This window comes from Mustelus asterias, chromosome 10 (genome assembly GCF_964213995.1).
Source record: "Mustelus asterias chromosome 10, sMusAst1.hap1.1, whole genome shotgun sequence".
Lineage (NCBI taxonomy): Eukaryota > Metazoa > Chordata > Chondrichthyes > Carcharhiniformes > Triakidae > Mustelus > Mustelus asterias.
This window is the reverse complement of record NC_135810.1, coordinates 79868260-79883212: the sequence shown is the minus strand read 5'-3', so window position 1 is coordinate 79883212 and position 14953 is coordinate 79868260. Positions and strand designations below refer to the sequence as shown.

Genomic DNA, 14953 nt, shown 5'->3' with positions numbered 1-14953 from the left:
GTGGCCCATTCAGCACTATGCTGCCAGCCTCTCCAGCAGAAATAGGCCCCGCTTACAGATTTTTAACAAGATTCACGCAAGGGCACTCTGTGATGCACAAAGTGTGTAAGATTCATTTTGAAAATCTTGCTGAAAAAAACAGCGGGATTTACTCCAGTTTTTATGTGAGTTCGACACTTAGAATTTTTTTGGGAGAATCCCACCCATAGATTTTTGAAGTGAAACAATTAAAATCCATTACATGCATCATTATGGAACCTGATTTAGGATGCATGCCTATTGAAGTTGAACCAGTTCTGTTTTTGGCATTCATCTGCCACTGATTCCAATATTTAACTGGATTATTGCTGATGCGGTCACAGAATATGCACTTACAAAAATCTCAATTCTCACACCAATGTAGATAATTATAACATGGAACAGATGAATTGTTAAATTTCAATTCTAGCTCCAATTAAGGTGCAACAGGAGATAGATGAATTTCTATGAACTTAAATTTAATTTCCACTGATCATATATCAGGTTAATAATGAACAGACCAGAAATTGAACTTCTACGTCCTTTTTCTTTCTTCTCTTGGCCGTTGAATGAAAGCAACATTTCTGGGATCTGAAAACAATTAAGATTTTTGCAAGTTAATAATACTTTCAATAATTTTTCACAATACACATCTGTAGCCCCAAACAGATGCAAGTAAAAACAATGAACAAAGCTGTATAGAAATAATAGATGTGGTAGAGGTATGATAGCTATGATGCCATAATGAACTAATGAAACATATTCAGAGACCAGGGAAAGCAGGGTGGCTGTTACTGGAATCCATAATCTTTAAATCTAAGGAACATGTGCACCTCAAGGAATAATCAAGGCTTCTGGCTTTCCTTCCCAACAAAACAATTAATCATACTATTGAAACAGACAACTGACATTTAAATATGGTTTACATGGAGTAACTTATGGAGATAATTTTGGCTTTGAGCAATAGCCTAAGCCACACAATGGGGGGGATTTTATGGCCTTGCTCGTCCTGAAACCGTAAAATCCTGCCCGAAATCAACGGACCTACCCATTGTCCGCCCCTCGCCGGCTCTGATTTCCGTAGCGGACAGGGCAGTAAACTTCGGCCAATATCTGCTCACTCTGCTTTATGCCATTCCCAATTTTTGGTTGCACATTCCAAATTCTACCTTCACCCCAAACACTGGAGGAGCAGCCTACAGCTGCCTGGGTCTGACACTTTGCAAAACATCTTAGGATTTTTATGTTAAAAGTGCTATTTGCTGCTGTTCATAGACTATGCTTACATTATTATCAATAGCATTTGTTGGGTTATACTCACTGGGAAAGAGTTCTGATTTAGGAGCCATTGGTTATTGCAGCGCCATTTACATCTGCTCTGTAAAGTTCTGTTCTCCCCCCACTCCCCACAACATTGTGCCTCTGCTCAAACTCATTTACATAATGAAAATAAAATCAGCCACAAACCAGCATAATTGGACAGAGATTTATAATGTTTTTGTTTTTAAATTTGGCTTTAAAATTATCCCTTGGTAAATTGAAGTATGGAAACTGGAAAAGTAATGCAGTGAAAAATGGGTCCACACAAAAAAAAATGGAATCCCAGTGTCAATGCGCCTCCTGTGAACAATCTGACTTTAAATTACTGAATTTGACTTTTAAAAATATGCAAAATGGTTTACTAATTAAATTGGGATACATTAGTGAGTTCGACTGCGAACTTTAAAAAGGAAATAATTCAAAATCTTTCAACACAATACCTATTTGTGTCATGCTCAAAAGTTCCAGCTCAATGTTTGCAGCCTTAAAGGCCTGCAAACTAGTGGAAACTTCGAAAGGTGATTAATTTAGTCTGCAGGCATGGTTAGTTTTCTTGTCAGGGCCTGCTTCTGGCCTATTGTTTTCAAAACGACTACAAAAGCTCACCAAAACTTGAGCTGTGCTGTAGGTAAATTTTGTTTAAAATTCCATGACACTCAGATATTGAGGGGAGAGGACTGAGAAAAATGCTCCAATGAACAGAAATTTCAAGCTGTGGGTGGCATGGTGGCACAGTGGTTAGCACTATTGCCTCACAACACCAGGGATCCAAGTTCAATTCCAGCCTTGGGTGATTGTGTGGAGTTTGCACATTCGCCCTGCATCTGCACGGGTTTCCTCCAGGTTTTCTGGTTTTCTCCCACAATCCAAAGATGTACAGATTAGGTGGATTGGCCATGCTAAATTGCCCCTTGGTGTCAAAAGATGTGTAGGTATTGGATTAGACATGGTAAATGCATGAGGTTACGGGGATATGGCGGAAGGAAGGACCTGGGAGGGGTGCTCTTTTGAAGAATTGGTGCAGACTCAATGGGCTGGACGGCCGGCCTCTTTCCGCACAGTAGAGATCTATGGTTCTATGGGGACATATTTATTATCTATCATATTAAAAAAATCACATGGCTGACAAGAAGTCTCTCCCGCTCTCATTGCCTGTCATTAGTATGCATTGGAAGCATTCACAAGTCGATATTCAACCAGTTTGATTTATTGTGGAGTTCTCTGGAGGTCGGTATTGGGACCCTTGCTTTTCCTGATAAATATTAAATGATCTAGATCTTAGTATGCCCTGTAATCAGAATGTCATCCAGCTACATGAGGAATCTCCTGCAACAGATTGTCCATTGTCCTCTGAAAAATCACAGGGCTGGAAGATACCCCAAAAACCAGGTATTTGAACAAACCCTTGTGAGTGTTGATTGCGACATACTGTTTTGAGTCCTCCTATACCAAAAGCTGCTGGTATGCGTGGCTTATGTCAAGTTTTGAGAACATCTTGCATCCCGCTTGGAGGCCTGATTACTGATAAATTTGTAATCCCCACATTAGTACCATTTGTACAGTACCATCACTTTCAAGAATAGGAACAAATACTGTAAGAGTGCTTCTCTGCCTGCTCTGAGCTTTCCAGGTGATGCATAACCGGCTGAGGTATTTTCAAAGTTGAATTTCCTTGCTCAGCCTTTGATTAGCTCTTAGCACCCCTGCATTTCTTAGCTAAATTACCCTTTTTGTTGCAACAAACAGCATCTAGAACTTTGCAATGATTCACATAGTGTGGCTCTCCACATCGGAAACATTCCACTGCTTTCACTTTTTTGCTTGCAGCCTCTTTCTTTACTTGATGCACTGCAATCGCCTGTGCACCATCATTGGTCTTTTGAGTAACTTTTGCATTGCTGGCAGTCATTTCCATGTCCTGAAAAATTTCTAGATCCTTCTTGTGGCTTCTTCCAACAAACGCGCTGAACACTGTCTTCATTAATGCCACAGACTAGACTGTCGCAAAGCATGTCCTCCAATACTGCTCCAAATTTTTAGAGAGCTGGCATAATTCAGCAACAAAGTCAGCAATAGTTCAGTACATCTTCCAAAAATGATTATGGAACTTGAAAAGCTGAACAACCACTGAGGGCTTAGGATTGTGGTGATTCTGAATGAGTGCAACTAAATCCACAAATTAAATGTCCCCTGGTCTCTGTGATGTTGCTAAATTCCTCACTAGCTTGTAAGTCTTCGCCACCCACATTCAGGAGAATTCAGTGCTTTTTACCCTCATCTGCAATTCCATTTGCCAAGAGAAAGTATTCCTACCTTTCCACATATTCAGACCAGTCCCTGTTCTCTTCCACAAACACACTGACTGTCCTGAACATTGTCATGGTGCTGCTACTCTGTTTTTCGTTGGTAAATTCACGAATCTCTGATCAGAGCCCTTGACCGCCACTTGCATTACAAATTAGTTACTCATTGTGCAAATCTTCATAGTGCTATGCTGAACCCTCAAATGTTTCTTTATAATATGGTAAAGCTAGCGTATATTTGTTGTATAAATTCTTGAATGGAACTTAAAATAACTCACAAAACCAAATTTTTCCTCAAAGGAGATATTATAAATGTCTCATTCTCACTTTTCCATTCTCCAATCTATCTTTTGTCCATTTGGGATTATTGGATAAAACAAAACTGGAGCCTGATGAAATTTAGATAAATTACCATCATTCATTCTTCTTAGATCTCATGAAAAATACTGCAAATAGTACAATTGATACAGTGTGCAATCAGCTGTGAAAATAAAACTGTAAAAATAGTTGTGCATTAAGATGCTTGGAGATCCAAGTTCAATTAAGAATCTATCAGCAGAATTTCACCCTATAATGTCCTAAGTTAGATGTTGTGGGTGTTAACAGAAAGAAAAGATGTTGTTTGCACACATGGATTCAAAGTAACAACAACAAATTTATTCTGGGAACTTTTACCTGTACAGAGAAAAACTGAAAGTAAATCGGCAGCCTGTGGCAACACCTGAATGACATTATCATCAATTCACGTGATCAGCTCTTAAAGCAACCTGCAACCCTTTTAAATATATAACACACCCTCTCCCACTGATGGGTTTCTAGTTGGGAGCGTAAAAAAACATTTTTCCTCTGAACACGTAACCTATTTTAAGGCTTAATCATATTTTCAGAAAGAGATATATCTACAAGTAAATATTTACAAGGATAATGGGTAGTGCTCCAAAGTTCTCTACTTACTTTCTTCATGCTATTATTAGACCAGCTTTCCATCCACTGTACTGAACACTTCTTGTAAAAAGCTGGATTACTTTCACAGTTAATTGTAAAATTGGAGTTGGTACAATCCATTATCAGGACAACATGCAAGTTCTGCTGAATTCCTATAAAAAGAAGCAAGAATTTTAGTCTCCTTTCAAATAATATTAATAAAAATTGCAAGACTAGGTAGAATGGTAAACGATCTTCCCTGGCACTGCCCGCTGGTAGTCAAAACTAAGGCCAGACTTTCGCTCCTAGGTCAGGTGCACAGAGTTGGGAGAATTCAGGGGTTTGCAAACCCAAACTTTAAAAATGCTGGCCAGATTTTGGATTTTTGGTTTGTGGGACCTGGCTACAACAGGAGTTGGGGCAGGAAACTTGAGAAAAAGGAAAGAGGCTGACAGGTGCAGAGGTGGGCTGAATGGAAGACCTGCCCTGGGGCACAAACGTTGTGTAGAAAAATGAAAAAACAATGATTCAATCATAAAATATCCCTCCAGCCCTCACTTTGACCCACGCTCTTCAGGCCCCCTATACCTCATTCACGCCAACCTATGCCATCTCATGCCCTGTACCCACCCCACATGGCCCCTCAGAGCCTACATGCCAAACCATTCCCCTAGACTTTCAGCCCCTGGCTCCTCACACTTTCCATCCCAAGTTATGCCCATGACATCCCATGGCCTTATATAGCCCCTGTATATATATAGCTCATGCCAACTATGCCCCCAACCTCCACATTTTGTCCCAACAATTACAATACCAACTGACCTATTACCCATCATGGGCAGACCTCAGGACCCATGCAGGGAATAGATAAAATAAAGTTCACAGAGGTGAGATAAGATAATGTTCTATAAAATAAACTTCGAAGTGTCTATTGCAGACTTTGCTATAATTCTTAAAAACCCATATTGTACATTTGCATTTCTGCAACAAAATAAAACCTTTTTTAACCTCAAATGCACAATCCCTAATAACAACAAGCATTGGAATTCATAATCCCACACCAAAGAATCCATAACGACTTGTAGCTGTCAATCAAGATGTGAAATAGAAGACACTCTAAATAGCAAGTAATCAATTATTTTTACCAGTCCAGACAATGTTTTCAAAGATTTAATGGGCTGAACCTTTAATGCCTTGACAGCTCCATTTGACTGGTTCCCCTTGACAGGTGCTCCTAACAGGCCTGTTGACAGTTCCAATTAACTTTTCAGTAATGCATTTATGCACTTTTTACACATATTTGCTTACTTTCAATAGTTCCAAAGTGCATCTGACCTCCACCAATGGGCATCTTACATTCCCCCAAAGGTGTCGTGGGACCAGATCCAAATGGGTACACCTCTCTAAAGCTGTTCCTGGCTATTCAAACGATTCCATCAAGTTTAGACTTGTTCTTACCTGATCTAATTTTCACACATGGGTTTCACAATTCTGGCCTACCACAGTACCACTTCAGTGGAGGCAGCTGATGATCTATGTGACCAGCTGCCTCCCAAAACTGTGCATGTGAAAATGTGCCCAGCCCCATTTCCAATGCAGCAAAAGTGGGAAATGATATGTTTCTGGGTGGGACTTCCAATTTTCAAACATTTCCACCATTTTTGCCATGACAGAGAGGTTCTCCATCATGGCATAAGTGTGACTCTAACTGTAGTTTTTAGGCGACATAGATTAGATGCTGGGCTATGCAGATGTCATTCAGTCCCCCACAGTCATAGGGTAGAAATTTGTCTCCAGCGATGATGCTAATGGGTGGTTTCGGACAATCCCTTTCATACGCTGACCTGGATATCTAATTCCCTTGATTGTAATGAAACTGATTATCAAACGCAGGTCAGGATTCTCCCAGCCGACTGCACTGCTCAAGCAGCGCAGTGGGCCAGGAGACAACAGCCTTTCAGGAGATTCAGCTAGTCGCGAGTCTCCAAGAAGAATTTTTTTTTGTGCAATCGTTATCATATGGAAAGTAACATTTCCACCCCCCCCCCCCCCCCCCCCCACCCACCCCCCTTCCAGGAGTGGTTCCCACCAACGAGGTTTACAACTGCTCCCCACTAACGGGGAATATGTGTTCTCATCCCGCTCGTGGGGACACAGGCCATTGAGGCCCCCCTCCGAGAGGTTGGGGGAAAGGGGGGTTACCCCTTGGGCAATGCCAGCCTGGCACCCTGGCCCTGCCCACCAGGGCGCAGGCAAGAGGAGACAGGGCAAGAAGGGACAGGGCAAGAGGAGGCACGGCATACTTGGGGGCGGGGCTGGTCTGGTAGCCCAGCGATCAAGGGGGTGTCGGGAAGACTGGCAACTGGGGGGAGGGGGGGGGGGGGCAATGTGCCAATCTCTGCACTGAAAGATCGGCACATGCGCAGTGACCCGCTCAGCATTATGCTGCCTTCCTCTCGGATAGGATGGGGCCCCATCCCCTACTTTTCAGCGTGAATCACTCTAAGGTACTCTGCGTTGCATGGAGTGTGGGAGATTCATTCAGTTAAGTGTGTCCAAAAATGGGGCAGGAAATTCTCCCATCTTCCCATCCTTTGGGCACTTGGTTGTGTTTTGGGAGAATCTCGGTCGCAGTGTTTGATGAGTGGACAATCTGATACTATCTGCTTTGCACCAACTCTTGTGACAAATTTCTACCCCTATACAGTATTTTATACTTGGACTAGTTCCAATAGGGAGTCAAGACTACATACAGGGCCCGATTTTACCAAAACTTCGTGCTAACGCGTCGGGCCTATGCCGCGATCTGCACCCGATTCAGAGCAGATTGCGGCTTTACCGACTCCCGATTCGGGCGCATTAGCATGCATTTAAATCGACTTAAATGAACTGCGCACTCAACCCTACCGCCAAATCCCACTTTACCGTCTTCTGGCCCGTTCCGGATCCGCGCTTTTAGCGACCTGCAGAATAAAAGTCCGAAGCGGATTTCTATTCTGCAGAGGAACCTCCGAAGCCCTCTCTGCCCTTGTGAAGTCACCATCCTCCTCGACCATCCTTCGCGGACCCCCCCACTAACCACCCCGGAAGACCCCCCCACCCCGGGATTGGACCCCCCTGGGAGGCAGGCCCCCTTCGGCAGAGCACACCCCCGACCTATCTCGATCGCTGGTCTCCCTCCACCATCCTTCCATTAGCAAGATAAGCTGTATGTTCCTCAGCTAGATCCACTTTGGTCAACACAAAGATGGTCCTTCTGCCTTGTGGGTCCATCTGGCTCACCAAGTCAGTTACAATACTGCGTACTGAACCATCTTGGATACAAAGGATAATAAATGGTACTGGTCGATCTTCCTGGTGTTATCAGTACTGTAACACCAGGAATGGCTGCCGACACCAAGGATATAATTTTTATCATAAGCAAGGCTTACATACAGAACCCTAATGCCATTATCCTTTGTATCCAAGATGGTTCAGTAGATGCTGAATGCAGTATTGTAACTGACTTGGTGAGCCAGATGGACCCGTCACCTCCCCTCTCCTCCTCCCACCACCCCCACCCACCCCCCCCCCCCCCACCCCCCACCCCCCCCCACCCCCCCCCCCCCCCCCCCCCCCCACCCCCCCCCCCCCCCCCCCCCCACCCCCCCCCACCCCCCCACCCCCACCCCCCCCCCCCCCCACCCCCCCCCCCCCCCCCCCACCCCCCCCCCCCACCCCCCCCCCCACCCCCCCCCACCCCCCCACCCCCCCACCCCCCCACCCCCCCCCCACCCCCCCACCCCCCCCCACCCACCCCCCCACCCCCCCCCCACCCCACCCCACCCCACCCCACCCCACCCCCCCCCAAAATGGTAAAATCAGGCCCACAGTCTTCAGGTAAAGTGAAGTTTAAAGGAAAGAAGCTATTGTATCAAGTTGCTTCAGTGCAAGTCAATCCCAAAAATAGTACTTTCGGCCCTCAATTTTACATACTCAATTCCTATGTCTACATTTCTAATGGAAATTGCTTAAGTAAACATGTTACATGGTAATTATACCTTTCCACCGGTGTTAATGCTGCATTTTTGATCCAGATGTTCAATGCAAATAAGCACAGAATTTAAAAATCTCTTCTTGTAAAAGATTGCATTTCAAATCAATATTAATTTTGCATGAAATCTAATCTTGAACAAGTTTCAGTATTTTAGCATTGCAAATATAATCTCTGCGTGTCGGTACTGCCTGGAGTGGGTTTTGAAAATGTATCTTCCAACTCAGATGTGCACATTCTACCCCAAAGACAAAGGCTCACTCAGTGTGGTTATCAGAATTTACTATAGGTTTCTGGGGAAATTCTTGTTATTTTGAGATACATATTTAAACTATGCACCTGCAAATAAGCAGCATTCACAATTGCCACATCCTATTCTCCCCTAATGTTTACGTGTCCTGGGGGCTAATCCTACCAACCTCATTCCCGTTCCTCTCATCACTCACAACTTTGTTCCTGATGACTCTGCCAATAAATTGGCCATCACAGCTCTTCATAGCATCTCCCTCCAAAAGGGTGTGTTTATCTGCTGATTTCCCAATCACATCTCCACACCATCATCAATAGAAGCTACTTCTACCTCTGTAATACTGTTACACCTTCCCACCCATCCTCAGCTTATCTGCTGCTGAAACTTTCATGCCTTTGTTATCTCCAGACTTGATAATTCCAATACGCTCCTGGCCAGCCTCCTATTTCCCACACGACATGAATAGCCATATAAATACTGTGGCTACAAGAGCAGGTCCGAGGCTGTGAATTCTGCAGGATTAATGAACAGACACTTGAGATCATCCAGGACAAAACAACCCTCTTGATTGCAACCCCATCCACTCCCTTAAATATTCACTCCCTCCACCACAGACATATGGTAGCAGCAATGTGTACCACCTTGTGTGTACAAGATGCACTGCGGCAACTCACCAAGACTCCATCAACATCACCTTCCAATCCCACAACCTCTGCCACCAAGAAGGGCAAAGGCAGCAGATCCACGGAAACACCACCACCTGCAAGCCACATACCATCCTGACTTGGAACTATATCATCGTTCCATCGCCAGTTCAAAATCTGGAACTCCCTTCTTAAAGCACTAAGGGTGTACCTATACCAAATGGTCTGAAGCAGTTCGAGAAGGTGGATCACCACCACTTTCTCAAGGGTAATCAGAGATGGACAATTTATGCTGAGAAGAGGTCTTGTGGCACAATGGGTAGTGTCCCTGCCTCTGAGCAAGATGCTCCAGGTTCAAGCCCACCCCAGAACCTGATGGCCAAGAAAGACCATTCATAACATGGTCAAACTGATTGAGTATGTCAACCTGCAAATCCTTCCAACACACCAGTGGCTGGCGGTAAGAGTGGGAGAGACTCACGGTCTGCCACGCTTGAGGCAACGTGGCGTCACTGAAGCTATAAGCTTCTGGCCACAGACTAACGACCTGTTCTAGGAATTACTAGCAATGCAAACAGATGAAACGCTGACTAGTGCACCACCAGGTGTGGGAATAAAATGGAATATATGCCAGCCCAGTCAATGACACCCACACCCTGTGAAAGTATATTTTAAAAATTGAAAAATAAAGCTATGCTCATCCAAAACTCTACTCTCCATTTCTTAACTTGCTCCAAATTTCAAGCATTCACCTCGCCTGTGTTTGCTTACCTTCACTGACTACCCTACTAAGAATGCTTTAATTTCAAATTCTCATTTAGCTTTTAAATCCCCCCATGTTTCAAGTTTATTTATTCGTGTCACAAGTAAGCTTACATTAACACTCCAATGAAGTTACTGTGAAAATCCCCCAGTCGCCACACTCCAGCACCTGTTGGGTACACTGAGAGAGAATTTATCATGGCCAGTGTACCTAACTAGCATGTCTTTTGGACTGTGGGAGAAAGTCTGAGCACCCGGAGGAAACCCATGCAGACACGGGGAGAACGTGCAGACTCCACACAGACAGCGACCCAAGCCGGGAATTGAACCTGGGTCCCTGGCTTGTGAGGCAGCAGAAGAACGTGAGAATCCCTTAAGATGAGCTCTGAGTTGATGAAGCGGGAAGGCAGTGGAATTGGAAATAAATAAAGGAGGTATCGCTGACCCCCAGTTTGCAACCAGGTCAGCACCTCCAAGTACCTGCCAGACCTTTCCTGCAATTGGGGCCCATCCACCACCAGGCAGATCCTGGTAGTGCCCTCAATCTGGTCCCATTAATTATCATGACTTGCCTTCTAGTCATTGCCAGGAGGAAAGACATTTGCATTACCCACTCACCTCCTGCAAGATTGCCTCATAATGAGAACAAGCCTGTTTGCCAACCCAACAGTCTCATTTTGGATTTCTCTCCATGGGTCTCATAAGTTTACACCCATCATGTGGAATTAGACTAGACCAGGAACAGTTATCAGAATCCTCTCCCTGTAGGACATTGGCTTTTGTTGGCCTTTTGTGGCATTTTGTGCATGTATGCCCATAAATTACTACATTCATCAAGTTCAATTTCATACCTTTCCATGGTGGAATTTGAAAACAATGGTTGCTAGTCCAGCACCATAATAACTGCACAACTGTGCCCTGTTGCATCATAGAAAAGAAGAAAAATAGACTTTAATTTTACTCACTATTTGAGAAGTAATTAAAGATCGGTCCAGTGAATCCATCTTGTGAGGCCTGATCTTTTAAAGGTGATAGAATTGGTTCCAGTTCCTCTGGTGTATAGAGCCCAGGCACTTCACCTAACATGTAAAAAAAAGTTTTTACATTTAAGCAACTGGCCTATTGTGGATAGTTAAAGACAAAAATAAACAGAAGGCATGCAACAAGTGTTGAATCAAGAAAATACAGGATCCTTCTTGGATAACACAGGTTACAGTGCTAAATAATCTTACTAATTGAATAAATTATGTTCACATATTCTTCATGTTCTCCCAAATTAAATGTCTTAAAATAACTTCTGTTTTAAAAAGAGAGAGGAAAAAGAGCCAGACTGCTAAGCACCAGAAAGAGTACATGGATGCTGAATCCAATCCTCTGTTTAAGAACTTCAATCATGTTATGTTTTAAACATGAAAAAAAAAGTTTTCTGGCCAGCTAAAATTCGTGAAGTGGGATCAAGATAATTAATACTATAACAGCAATTAATTTTATTCTTTTTCAGGTAAGGGGTAGGCCATTTAAGATTGAGATGAGGAGAAATTTCTTCACTCAGAGGTTGGTGATTCGTTGGAATTCTCTATCCCAGAGGACTGTGGAAGCTCAATCATTGAACATGTTCAAGGCAGACATCGATAGATTTCTGATACTAATGACCTTAAGGGAGATGGGGAAAGTAGGGAATAATGAGGTAAATGATCAGCCATGATCTTTTTGAATGGTGGAGCAGGCTTGATGGGCCAAATGGCCTACTTCTGCTCAGATTTCTTGTGTTCCTATGTTCTCCTGAACTCCATAAATATATCAAAGGGAAAAGAAGAATTTATATTTGAGAGCTAACATTGGGTCAGGTTGTGTCTTCAAGCCTGATTCTAGAAACATTACCTAGACTGATATCAATAGTAAGGAAGTGCTACAATGTCAAAGAGGCTGCCTCTTCGATGAGACTGTACACCAAGACCTATCTGGCCTCTTAGGTGGATGTTCATAGACTTGTTGGGAGCTGTGTGTTGAACATCCTGGGGAGTAAAAGTTAATAATTAAACTTCTGTGCATTTGGAACAACAGGCTTTCCCAGATAAATAAGATGGCTTTGAAGTGTCATTAGAAGAACATCTTCTGCTTTCACTGCCTCATTGTTACAAATGAAGAATACTTAGCAAGTGAGTAAGTAAGAACAATAACTTCAGCCATGAGTATTTGTTTATGTGAAGTAAGTGGTGCTGATAAGGCAACTCAAATTGCTTTGAGAAATTAATGGTTAGCCTCCTTTGGGAACTGCTGCAGTTCATGTGGTGTAGGTATATCAATTGTGCTGTTAGGGAAGGAATTCCAGGATTTTGAATCAGTGACACTGAAAGATGATGTGTGACCTCGAGGTGAACATTCCTGGTGGTGTTCCCATGCATCTATCATCCTTGCCCTTATAGATGAAAGAGATCACAAGTTTATGAAGTGCTGTTGAAAGAACCTTGGTGAGTAGATTGATGAGGATGAAGTCAATTAGGTATTTCCCTCCTGTTGGTTCTCCCAGCACCTACTGCAGGCCCAGGCTAACATAATGTCTTTCAGGGCTGATCAGTTCAAGCAGTAGTGGTGTTAATGAACCACTCTTAGTATTGCAGATTTAGGTCCTCACCTTGAATATATTCTATGCCCTTGATACCCGCAGTTCTTCTTCCAAATGGAAGAAGGAATTGGGGAACACTGATTCATCAGTTAAAGAAGGGTGGTTGATAATAATCAGCAGCAGGTATCTTTACCAATATTTGACCTGATGCCATCAGACTGCATGGAATCCAGAGTCAATGTTGTGGACTACCAGGACTACTCCCTCCCGACTTTATACTTCTGGTCATTCTGTCCTGCTCTTGAGGCAGGATGCACCCAGGGATAATTTCCTGGACTCACATTTCGGCTAGATTAGTAAGAATGACAGATTTCTTTCTCTGGGACATTGGTTGTAAGATATGATCCAGTGAGAATGACTATGTCTGATCTTGACTTGTTTGTGGGAGAGCTCTTCCCACCTTGGTGCAGTTCCAGATGATAGTGAGGAGGAATTTTCAGGATCGACTGAACAGGGTGTGCCTTTGTCTTTTTGGTGCCTTGGTCTATGGAGAATGGTCGATCCAGTTTTATTCGTATTCTATTTTTTGTAACCGTTTGGTACAACTGACTAGGCCATTTCAGAGGGCAGTTAAGAATCAACCACGTTGCCGTTGGTCTGGACTCACATTTCGGCTAGATTAGTAAGAATGACAGATTTCTTTCTCTGTGAAGTAGATTGGGAATTTTGAGTAAACAATTAAAATTGAATATAATGTCTTCAAGGAACAGATACAATATGAGGTTTTATCTGTGATGTGTACCTTTGATAGAGGTAAAATAAGGTGCATGAAGTGAGAGCAAAAAGTGAGATGGAGTCTGAGTGCAATGAGGAACAAGTGCTAAATTGGGAATTCAGTGCAGGCAGGAAATCTCTAGTAAAATTTTCTCAACTATAATTTAGATTAACTGTCAAATTCTGATTTAAACTATAAAACTGTAAACTTGTTAAAAAATACCTATTTTAACAGAAACTGCCCAGTCGTTATCTGTCAATCAACTGAAACTGGTTGCATGAATGAGTATTAATTACTATAGCAGGAAGCTGACTTAACAGTTTCAACTTAAGTGAGAGTCATCAGCCATCTATAAAAGCAGACAGGTTTTGTAACCTCAGAGTGGGAGCACAAAGCAAAGGAAGCACAGAGTGCAATGAAGAATGATAAATTGGGAATTGGGCATAGGTGAGATGTCGGTGGAAAGAGGTGCTGCTTTTCTGAACCTTTCTCAGCCTCAAGTAGCTGGTATGTGTTCTTCAAGTGTTTCCAAGCTAGGAGACTTGCTAATAAATTAGCTGAGCAAATTAATAACTAATTGACTAATTAAACAAATGAGGTTGTACAGACATGGCAGGAATGAAGCTGTGCCAGCAACATGTGGGAATTGGTGGAACGCATTGCAGTTCCGAACAACCATATTTGCAGTAAATGTTTGCAGCTCGAGCGACTTCTGCTCAGAGCTGCTGAGTTGGAGTCTGAGTTGCAGATGTGGCAGAGCATCAGTGGGGAGGGAGGAGAGTTATCCAGATACTTTGTTCCAGGAGGCAGTCAGACCTCTTAAGTTATGTAGAATTTTATGTTTGTTCACTGGTCAGAGGATCCAACAGGTAACCCTGGACTTTGGCTAATGGTTAGAAGGTGCTTGTTACTTGCGTGAATAAGGTAAGGGCTGCAGGCTGAGTGAACAAACTGACTGTGGCACCATGATGTGGGACACTATTCAACTGAAGAGAGAGAAAAGAAATTTGATAGTGATAGAAGACAGGATAGTAAGGGGGCTAGACACTGTTCTCTGTACATTATCTGTACTAGATATCAACAAAGTTTGTGACGTGCTGTACTATTAAGTGTCGCATGTCTCCTTAAAGTGTATGGTCAGCAATATAAGTTGACCAATATTTGAATATTTAGTTGCAAAAGCTTGCTTCCTTCCCTTCCTCGCTTTCCTTCTACCGAATACCTCAGGAGAGGCAAAGAAGTAAACTCTGACAAAACCTGACTGGAGCCCAAAGGTATACTGATGTCTAAATATATAGGCCACGATCTTACCATTTTGCCCTGCCGGCAGATCTTATTGGCACCAGATATCTGGCGAG

General features: G+C 43.2%; 1 protein-coding gene across 3 annotated transcripts in view; it reads right to left on the bottom strand.

The window, feature by feature from the left end:
• Nucleotides 1-14953, bottom strand: part of dync2h1 (dynein cytoplasmic 2 heavy chain 1) — a 524787-nt gene that overhangs the window by 329403 nt on the left and 180431 nt on the right. For all 3 annotated transcript variants that reach the window (XM_078222026.1, XM_078222027.1, XM_078222028.1), the window contains exons 52-54: nucleotides 11220-11333; nucleotides 4596-4738; nucleotides 540-609 (exon numbers count right to left, since the gene is read on the bottom strand). In XM_078222026.1, the coding sequence (XP_078078152.1) occupies nucleotides 540-609; nucleotides 4596-4738; nucleotides 11220-11333 (327 nt within the window). The remainder of the gene's footprint in view (nucleotides 1-539; nucleotides 610-4595; nucleotides 4739-11219; nucleotides 11334-14953) is intronic.